This window comes from Trachurus japonicus, chromosome 7 (genome assembly GCF_045865225.1).
Source record: "Trachurus japonicus isolate A0001 chromosome 7, Traja_1.0".
Classification (NCBI taxonomy): domain Eukaryota; kingdom Metazoa; phylum Chordata; class Actinopteri; order Carangiformes; family Carangidae; genus Trachurus; species Trachurus japonicus.
Window position 1 is genome coordinate 20,249,780 of NC_140913.1, and position 11,062 is coordinate 20,260,841.

General features: G+C 39.8%; 2 protein-coding genes across 2 annotated transcripts; both read left to right on the forward strand.

The window, feature by feature from the left end:
• The first annotated feature begins 420 nt into the window (after nt 1-420).
• LOC146984646 (proliferation-associated protein 2G4-like) lies at nt 421-6,040 on the forward strand. The gene is made up of 13 exons (XM_085781996.1): nt 421-608; nt 2,385-2,513; nt 2,605-2,710; nt 2,814-2,883; nt 2,982-3,074; nt 3,161-3,224; nt 3,335-3,413; nt 3,508-3,586; nt 3,716-3,849; nt 3,963-4,057; nt 4,565-4,692; nt 4,879-4,932; nt 5,027-6,040. The coding sequence occupies exons 1-13, from the start codon at nt 521-523 to the stop codon at nt 5,084-5,086; spliced, it is 1,179 nt and encodes a 392-aa protein (XP_085638122.1). The 5' UTR covers nt 421-520; the 3' UTR covers nt 5,087-6,040.
• A 1,174-nt stretch (nt 6,041-7,214) lies between these two features.
• Nucleotides 7,215-8,451, forward strand: rpl41 (ribosomal protein L41). The gene is made up of 4 exons (XM_085783208.1): nt 7,215-7,310; nt 7,406-7,432; nt 7,662-7,684; nt 8,137-8,451. The coding sequence occupies exons 1-4, from the start codon at nt 7,215-7,217 to the stop codon at nt 8,177-8,179; spliced, it is 189 nt and encodes a 62-aa protein (XP_085639334.1). The 3' UTR covers nt 8,180-8,451.
• The last annotated feature ends 2,611 nt before the right edge of the window (nt 8,452-11,062 follow it).

An 11,062-nucleotide genomic window follows, 5' to 3' on the forward strand; every position in this document is an offset into this window, starting at 1 on the left:
ACCCACGTTTTCAAGCATATCGTTTTAACAGTAGCCTATTCAGTTGACTTTTTGTGTGTGTGAGAAATGTTCTTTACGGAAAAAAAATATGTAAAAACTCGCCGACTCATCTTGTGGTATTGATTTATACATTTCATATCCACATTCCCATATTTTCCACGTTTTTCCACAGATTTTTATTTTCTCTGTTATTTAACAGCAATTTCCAAACGTATATAAAAACCAACACAGTTTGGGGGGCAAAATAAGCCATATAGACACTTTTTTATTGGGTTGCTGAAGATGACGACAGGTATTTTTCAAGGTTGCGGCCCTGCAGTCGGCTCACAGGGCCTGGCCGTGAACTATCTTGACTGCGCCGCGTGTCTTTGGCAGCGGGCGGGATCTAGTGATCGTAGGCTGCTGCCGGTGGTGGAAGTCGGGCGGGCCGGTGCAGAGAGCAGCGTGGTCCATCCTGTGGCTGATTGACACCCGAGGTGGGAAAAAAAAGTTACTCTGAGTTAGCAGACACACTGCCAACATGTCTGGAGACGACGAGACACAGGAGCAGACCATCGCCGATGACTTGGTGGTAACCAAGTACAAGATGGGGGCCGAGATTGCGAATCGTAAGTGAAACGCGGCGTTAACGAGCCGTTTTGTCTGAAGCAGCTACAAGTCTGAGCAGCCGTGTCACGTTAGCTAGCAGTGTCAGCTAGTCACGGCAGCAGCAGCAGCAGCAGCAGTGGTGCCATGTGCCGCCGCTGCGGTAGCTGCCACAGGTCATATCAGAGAGCGGGCCTTTGTTTGAACCAGCTTAAACGCGGCTTTGGGGAATAATTTACAAGCAGCTTTTACAGATAGAAGCGTGTATTTGTTTAAAAGCTATGTAGCTGTCACGTTAGCCCCGGGAGCTAGCAGGTGGCTATGTGGATCAGCAACCTCACTAGCAAGCATTAGCTAGCTTTAACTGCTAACGTAACAGATAACAATGACAAGTACAAAGCGGAGTGACAGTGTGTGGTCATTCTGACCAGTGTGACCCAGTTTTAATTGAGACACCAAAGGCTAATTTAAATCCAGACTAATTTACATATCATGTAAGAGACTAAAACCCGAGGAGCTGGTTTTTAATGTAAGATCTTTGTCGAAGTGAGCACGAGACACTGCACTCATCCAGCGCTCTGCCATGTTAAATTACGTTAAAAATAAATGATTTATTATAGTTATTAGAAGGAAACTCAATCTCAGACCAAGCGTAATGTTACTGACATGAATTCTAAACTTAACATGCTGTCATAACTTGTGGGTGAAGCCAAGATATGATGCAAGTGCAACATAACATTTTCAGGACCATATGCAATCATTATCATCGATGAGGCGTCACAACTGAGAGTTGTGTGAATATAAATACTTCATACGTAATCTGAATGAAATAAACCTAAGAGCATGAACGGTCCGTTTGCACGTGCACCGTTACTTTATATTGCTATCTCACTGTTTCCGCATACTTACCACAGATATTTTTACTGCATACACCTGTCCCCAGCATCTACATTCACAACTGTGCAGACCAGTCTGTTATGTCATAATTAGTCTAAAGAGGTGATGACCATCCCGCAGTGTAACTGAGATATTGGAAAAACCATCATAAAATAACTAAGTTAGTAAATGATTGGCATTAGGAAACAGCTGAGTTGTTTAAGACTCCCTCAGAGTAATTCAAACAGATGTATGTGAAGGAAAATCCCCCCAAATATTCAGATTATTATAACAGAGAGAGTAAAGTAACACATTTAACATATGAGAAGCTGGAATCAGAAAATGGTTGAACTTTGCTTGAAAAGGATGAAATGAATGATTAACTAATTGTTGCAGCTCTGTTCATCTTCAGTGATCGGTTGTGTTTTGCTCTTTTACGTTACTTGTACTCTTTAGGTGTGAAGATAACTACATGTCACGCACACAAACACATCCTTTGTAGTGTTCACTTAAATGACAGTGTGTTGATGTAGGTTTACATTGTAAGTTGCAACAGCTGCCCAACTTGTCCTTTGACATCTGATTTACTATTGGCACTGTGCTATTTTAATGTAACAGCAAATCATCCATCGACAGTCATGGCGGCCTGACACCTGTTACTTTAATGAGAGACTGTTTTAGTGTTCACATGCTGCTGAATGATTGTATGAATAATGGAGCATTCAATCTAGAGAGTATGAATAGTTAAGACAAAGAACTTCAGGATGTCGCCTTGGAAGTGATATGCTTTTTTCTGACATTTCATTACCCACCTGATTAGACCTACAAAATAACAAACTGATTGACAATGAGAATAATCATTAGCTGCAGTCTAAACTGTAATGTCTGACACATCGTTACTATTTTGATCCCTTGTCCTGCAGAGGCTCTGAAGGCAGTAGTCGGGGCAGCCATGGCTGGGGTCTCCGTGCTCAGCCTGTGTGAGAAAGGCGATGCCTTCATCATGGCTGAGACTGGAAAGATCTTCAAGAAGGAGAAGGACATGAAGAAAGGTAAATGATTTGTTGCATTTCATTAGACTTAACTTAAAGTGTCTGGGACTCTTCCTCTTCCTCACTCACTCTTTCTCTCTTTCTTTATCAGGTATCGCTTTTCCTACCTGTGTGTCAGTTAACAACTGTGTATGCCATTGCTCTCCTCTGAAGAGTGACCCTGATGTCATACTCAAGGACGGGGACCTTGTCAAGATGTAAGTTGCTCCGTTTCTTCCTGTCCGTCCCGTGCACTAGATTAATTACAGAGCGTGTACACACTTTGTTTATCTCGTGTTTTCCTGTGGTGTTTGTGTGCAGTGACCTGGGTGTGCATGTTGATGGCTTCATCTCAAATGTGGCTCACACCTTCGCTGTTGGAGTGACCAAGGTATGTAATCCCTGTTGGGGCAGTTAGTCGGACCACACATAATCATAATCTGCTGGCAATATTTACTGATATTTATTGACCCGGCCCTCTGTGTTCAGGACAACCCACTGACAGGGAGGAAGGCTGACGTTCTCAAAGCAGCTCACCTCTGTGCTGAAGCTGCCCTGCGTCTTGTCAAACCAGGAAACCAGGTAAAACTCAACACCCCCCGACCGCTGGTTTGATCATCGACCATCGATACCTCAACACACAGTCCTGACTTTGTCTCTTCTATTAGAATACACAGGTCACAGAAGCCTGGAACAAGATCGCAAAGTCATTCAAATGCTCTCCTATTGAGGGTGAGTCTTTGTGAACATGTGGCACCCTCAAGCTCTGTGATACCATTGGTATGCATCCGCTGAATGTGATGTGACAGGCCTGACTGAGTTTATCCCTTCAATATGTACAGGCATGCTGTCCCATCAGCTCAAACAACACGTGATTGATGGGGAGAAAACTATCATCCAAAACCCAACGGACCAGCAAAAGTGAGTTCACTCAACAAGAGTTTATTATCACCGACTCAATGAGTGTACTCTTTAACCAGTGGATGACCTTTTCTTCTTTTTTTTTGTTTTGTAGAAAGGACCATGAGAAGGCTGAGTTTGAAGTGCATGAGGTATATGCTGTGGATGTGCTCATCAGCACTGGAGAGGGGAAGGTGAGAGGACATTTTGTATAAATATTATTCTTTCTACTATCTACTATTATTTTTTTCATTCTTGTTTTCAAAGATGCCATACATTTCTTGAGGGCAATGTTTTAATATATGTTGTGGTTTGCTATTCAGGCAAAGGATGGAGGTCAGAGGACCACTGTTTACAAACGAGACCCCAACAAGGTGTACGGCTTGAAGATGAAGACATCTCGGACATTCTTCAGTGAGATGGAGAGACGTTTTGACACAATGCCTTTCACCCTAAGGTAGTATCTTTCATCTTCAGATCGAATACATAATCTTTTATAATAAAATTAATAAATTCATCTTCCAAGTCTCCCCCACTCAATTCTCTTGTCTTAATTGTTTGTCTCTTCAGAGCATTCGAGGATGAAGGCAAGGCCAGGTTGGGCGTAGTGGAGTGTGCCAAGCATGAGCTGCTGCAGCCATTCAATGTGCTGCATGAGAAAGAGGGTGAGTGGAACAAGAGGAGAGCAATTTTAGGATCTTGATTATCATTACAGTTCTTGAAATCTTTTTTTCATGTGAATACCATGAAAGGTCAAAAATATCTGCTGAAAAATTACAAAAAAAAATTACATTAAAATAGTTGTCCGTTGGTTCTTTGTTGATTGACCAAGGCAAATTAATCTGCTCAAATGAAAGAAATGTTGCACAAATATAAGATTTATGCCTAAACTAACAAGGACCCTGTTACATGGCCCTTATTAAAGAAGTCCAATTAACTTAATAAAGTGAACTGGATGAGTAAACTCTGTGAAAAGTGACCTGGACAATCATTTCAGATGCTGTATTTATTCCATCTGCAGTGATATTCTTTTAAAATGTTGTTTTTGTTGTGCTTGACTGAAAAAAGAAGACAATTTGCTCTTGATCTCAGGATATTTGATTAAGCATTATAACTTGCCTATTGCTTAAACTGGACTGTTCAATGCAACTTTCAATCCTGTCTGTGTGCAGGCGAAGTTGTGGCTCAGTTCAAGTTCACCGTGCTGCTCATGGCCAATGGACCTCTGCGAATCACCAACAGCCTCTTTGAGCCAGAACTTTACAAGTCTGAGCATGAGGTCGAGGACCCAGAGCTGAAGGTAAAGTGTGTTTGATGGACATTGTATCCTCTGCATGAAAACAAAGGAGCAGACTAATGGGACTGCTATAGCAGGGGTGTTGGCTGACTTTGAATTTTCAAAGCCACTTCGTGTTGATGTATCATATGCTGCTTCTGTTGAGCTCATTAGATTAAATGTTGGTGTTGTCCCCTTCCTCCCATAAAGGCTTTGCTCCAGAGTTCAGCCAGCCGCAAGACTCAGAAGAAGAAGAAAAAGAAGGTGAGTTAAAGGGCAGTGCATTTTTACTTTAAAAGAAAATATACGCTCCAGATGTTCCCACTAACTTGGATCTTTTTTTTTTTTTTGTGTAAAGGCCTCAAAGACCGTCGAGAGTGCTACAGGACAGGCGATGGAGACCGAAGCTGCAGAATAGATTCTCTCTTCAAGAAAATCTGACAGACCTCTGATGACCCAAAGAACAGACGTCACGAATCCTTCTGTCCCAGCTGTCTGAGGCACTCGCGGATGTAGCCGCTGTGAATACCTCTGAATCTAACTGATGTCAGTCTGGGATGATGCTGCTCCTAAATTCTGTCACTCCACCTAAAACACACACACACACACACACACACACACACGTCCCTAGTAAATCTCACTGTCCTTGAGGCAGCCTTATTGTCTTAATAGTGGGCACAGTTCTGCTGCAAGAGAGGATAGTTTGTGCAAGGGCATCAACTCACTGGAACATTTTAACCATTTGACTGATCATGAGCCTTCGTCCCTGTTCTCCACAATTACTGTAGTGAATGAAATGGAAAAATAAAATGAGTTTGACAGAGCGGCCAAGGATGATGAATGCACAATACTGTGTCAGTGTAATTATGTGGCATTTAGATAACTTCCTTGAAGTCATAGGCCTGAAGCCTTGCCTTTTTAAGATGAACATGATCTTGTGGGCAGAAATGTGTAACACCCTTTTTGAACCCTGGTATCGTATCACATTCACAGTTTTTGACATCGTTAGTCATCATTTCTGTTCAGTTCAGCATAATTATCGCATTTGTACTGCTCTTGCTTAAGCCTACTAGTCATTGTGTATATTTCTAGGCATCTACTGTAGGTTACTCAGCTAACAATTTCTAAACTGGCATTTCAAGTCCTATGAGTTGAGTAATTTAACTAGTTAAGAATGAATTTTCCTTCCTCACTTGTGGATGGTCTAACTTCTGCCAAGGGTTCAGCATTCAGTCTTCTGGTGCCACCACTGAGTCTGACAGTCTGTGTTTACATAAGAAGTCCATACCTGTTAGATATATGGATACTTTTGTAAAACAAATCCCACTTTCAGAGACTATTTTTGGAAACATTAAAAAGCCACCTGACATCATTTGTGTTGTTCTATTTTTGGATTGTGTTTACTTAGATGTTTGCCCTTGTTTTGAACATTAATGAATTGTCAATGTTGTGTCATTTTACTCTCATAGCATCTCATTTATCTCAGTTTGACTTGAGACTGAAAACTAGTCACTTGATGAAAGATCAGCTTTAAAGTAATGCACCCTCAGGTTAAAGTACATTTGACATTTGACAAAATGGATGTTTTGCTCTGGAGTCACCAGCACCCAACTCCCTTAGAAAGTCAAGAGAGTTAAAAGTATCTTCATTTTTCATGACTTATTTAGGTAATGTAATTTACTATGTGCAAATGTCATTTTCCAACACAAATGGCTGCATGCACTTTTAAAGTCCTTACCACAATGGCAGGAATGTAGATTCATAACAGATATGCTAAAGCATAAAACTACTAATCGTAATACATACTGAGTGTAAAATTACCTGGGTGGCTTGTTAATACCTATTGACTGGATCACTGAACAGGCCTGTCTGTCAGGTCCGTGGTCCTCTGGGCCAGAAACCTGCATGAAGGTGGTGTTTGAAAGTCACAGAGCTCAGTGACAAAATAAACACCACAAAGAAATGCATTGTTGGTGCTTTTGTGTCTCTTTCAGTCTAGTATTTGATGTAGGAGAGGTTAGGATCCTTTAGTCTGGGGTGGTTTTTCTTACAAGTGTGTATGTTTTGTTGAGCTCCACCTGGTTAAAAATGTGAATTCACACAACCACTAACATACAAAATAGATATAAAAACCCTAACATAACTTAATTGCTCTTAAAAGCTATCTCAGTACACAATTTTTATGACTTATAGTCATAGTCATAAGAGTTGTATCTATCTCAGTAGAAGTTAGATTTTAAGAGCACATAGAAGTGCTTTTATCTTACTGGTTGCTTTTTAAGGCTCAGTAACTGGCCTTTCTCCCAATTACTTAGGAGAAAGGCCAGGGTGAAAGGGTTGTATTGAGTGAGATTTATTCATTACATCTGATGTGCCATACATGTTCACACAGTGTTGTTTCTTTTATCCAATAATAGCGAAAATTATGATAACAATAATGTTAATAATATACAGTTACACACATACATTTCCATAAACTATCCGTTATAAAACTCAATTTCCCATATTACGAGCATGGATTTCGAGCTGATTTCGAGCATGGATGTATGATCTCGAGGCGGTCCATTCAGGATGACGTAACAAACGGTATAAATTGGAGGTCGCGAGAATATGACGTTCTTCGTGGAGACGGTTGCTTAGCGGTTGGTAAGTGGGACCTCTGCTTTTTCAATCCAAGTCAATCGTCCTTTTATTTAATCAATCGAGCTAATCCACAACGTATCTCCTCTGTTTTCAGGCTTCACTCGTCGACATGAGGGCTAAGGTTTGTGTTTAAAGCTTGTGTGATCAAATTATCGCAGTTTGAACGGCCGCTAACGTCTGTTAGCCTGCCGGGCTAAAACGGCATGCCCACGAGTTTTCCCTTTTTGCTATTTAGTTAGTTTTTCAAGTGTATTTTACTTCAGTTCAGACTCTACTTAACTTAAATGTGTTCAGAAATGCACATGTACTATAACTAAATGTCAATTTAATGTTGTTTTTTCCCTTCTCAGTGGAGAAAGAAGCGCATGCGCAGGTAAGATTGTAAAGCCATGTTTTCTGTCTGCATGTCATCGTCTCGTTATTCAGTTTCCTAGGCTTAACAGTTGAATGTCATTTAGATATTTACATAAAGCAAACATTTTCCTTTAGTTTATCATAAAGCAATAAGTTTAATTAATTCACAACATTCTTGGGTTAATCTTCTCATGTAATGTAAGGTCACTGGTTTTTTTTGGTTTGTTACACACTGTAGGGAACGGCTGAAACATGGTTAAGGCTAATAACACAGACACTGACCATGTTGTTCTAAGTTTTCTATCATGCATTAGTGCTGCTGGATTTAACCCTTAGATTATGTTCTGTTACATGAACGAAATGCGACTTTATCAACCCCGCAGAAACTGTAGTCATGCAAAATTTGAGTTTGTTTCCATATCATATTGGGAAGGTTTGTCTGTATTAACTGTTTGATTTGTTTTTTTTAAGGCTGAAGCGTAAAAGGAGAAAGATGAGGCAGAGGTCCAAGTAAACGGTCCGCTCTGTCATGGCTGCCACATCCATTTTTTGCCAACAACCGGACCAGTGAGAACAGCTGGAGACCCAGGACCCCTCCCGCATGTCAAGTCTGAGGCCAGTGGTGTCCATATCGACCCGAGGCAGCTGATTGATGCTGGAGAGCTGATTGAAGACCTGCTGGATGTCAGGCTTTTCCTCTGGGACATTCTGGACTCTTTGTTTTAATTCCTCAACTTTGGTCATTTGTTTTTGTTTATACTGTGATTAAAGGTTTTGGTTAAAGAACTTCAAGATCTTGTACTTTTTTATTCTATCCCTGCAAACTAATTTGGTTCATTGCGGCCTAAGGATTTCTATTATGGCTTGAGTAACCAGAACAAAACAAAATCATGCTTTTCCTCCTGTGACATGTCAACATGTTAGGAGGGAAAAACAGTCACGTAAATGACTAAATCTGTGATGGCGGAATTTAAAACTACTTGGTGTTGTCCATACTCTTTTCCTGCCATGTAGGACTATGTCTCTTGCATTCAAAAGAGCCTTTTACCTTTATACTGCAGCGTTTCAATAAAGGGACTTTAACTAATATTAGGCCTTTTACATGTAGTGATATGCAGTACTTGATTTTGCATTGAGAGTTTATTTCTGTTTGGTACAACGATCTACTGCACTGTACAAACCTATGCATTCATCATGTTGAAAGATGCATTAGAGGATTAGACTAAAGATACTTTATTGATCCGTCGGAGGTATCAGTTGGTAAAGCAAAATAAAACAGATAAAAGTAAGAATATCAATATGTTTTGAGATAAATGCTAAAAATAAATAGCAAAAACTACTAAATTAAATATGCATAATGTTTACATTATGGAAGAAAAAAACTGCAAACTCAGCTGTGCAAATAAAAGAGTTAAATAAGATACTGCTGCCTGGATAAAATCTACCACAATTGGAATTGACCATAGTATATTGAGTTGGAAGTACAGATACGTATATGTAAATGTTGTATGCACAATATTTATAAAGAAGTATGAAGTCAAGTATAAGTCAACATATGTAACAAAACCTGATTATCTTTTTTTAAGCAATAGGACACAATCCACTCTGGAGTATACTCTAATTTCATGACGTTGCACTGATGCCCAGGAGGTAAAGTACCTGTCATATTCAATTGGATCTTGCGTTGAGATTTGCAACCTTCATAATGAACTACATAACTTGAGTGCTGACAAAGGCACATTAGTTATTTATTGTGCGTGATTTGCACATTTTGAGCCTGCGTGGCTGACTGACATGTCTGTACCAGGAAGTTTAGGTCAAATTAGGATCACATATTCTGTCTACATCCCATGATTTGATCTCAAGACGGAGCTCAGTGAAAACAAGATAACAAAAATATCTTGTTTTTATTTTACCCTTGAAGGCAGTCTAATAATTCATCCAGTTCTTATGTAAGGTCAATTTCAATCTGGCTGTTGCTGGAAAACACTAAGAGAATGTCCATATTGTCCCCATTTACAGCGTAATGTTCTTTTCCATTTGCAGTTATACCCAAAGCTTAAGCTGTAAAGAAGCTCCTGCTGTCACTATTAGTGGAAATGTAATGTACTCTACCCCATAAACCACAAAACATACATCCACACCAAGGCCCAAGTAAGAATTGTAGAACAATAAAACAGAATATATTACCACACAGTATACAAAAATGACTCCCAACGTCTGTCTAATCCAGATAGTATAATATAATATAATGCACTGAATTTATTCTAATGATAATAAATAAATAATGTGTCTATGCGCACCAACATCTCCGTCTGGGACTTGAGTAATGGGCCTTTTGTTTATTCAAGTGTCCGGTTTTAGTGTGAACTGGCAGAGCTACAAGTTCCTGTCTCTTAGCACTGATCTGGACGCATCCAGATCAAATAGATGATGATAATGTAAAGTGGACCGAGTAAAACATAATGTTGTTTTATAGTTGTGTGAATATGTTCTGACAGTAAAACAGGCCAAGCTGAGAGGTTGATGTGTTTAAATAAACAGATCTGACACATAACAAAACTGTTGGCTGGAGGCAAGTACAACCCTGTAAACAGTGATCAATGATAACAGATAAATCTAGACAAACTTACCCCAATTAGCCCCGGCTGAGTTTGCGGCTGCAGCCTCTAAAATTATCAGTAGATGGTGTGGTTTAAAAAATGCTCAGGAAATAGATACATGCCCACAACATAGCTGCCCAGGGCCCAGTATTGGTCTTGATCAATCCACAAAGTTCCAGTTAATGTACACTAAGCAATGATTCCACATTAAATAGGGTATAGTAATTAGAAAGAGTAATAATCATAATATAATATACTGTATATTCCATGAAAATATGTAGGCCTACTGGCAAACCCCACTAACATCTGACTGACATCAGGCTTGGTTTGACCTTTTATCAGAATTTTAAAACATGACTGAGCCTGTGCTGTATCATGCTGCTACTTCTGCTTCTCACAACGTCTGCTCTCATTACTTCAGTCCCAATGAGTTTATTTATTGAAATAAGTCAGTTCCACCTTGGATTTGGAGGCATGTTGTTGATTGGTACAAACATCTATCATCAGGAGCCATAGATTTCATGATTTAACTTCAGACAAAAACGAAAATAGTTTGTAAACATCAGCATATATTACCAAATGAATTGCCCAACTATAATGACTGGTTGTCGGTCAGCTGACATTAAGATCAGCAGATGATGCACAAATAAGTTCTTGTCATGGGACTGAGTTTGCTTTTAATGTTTAATGTCAGTGTGTTGACAGCAGCTTGTACAGTACGTAAGGGTCCAAGGTGGATCGGGTGCTGCGCATTGTCTTTCTTGCAAGGAAACATCTGTATTTGTGTTAACACA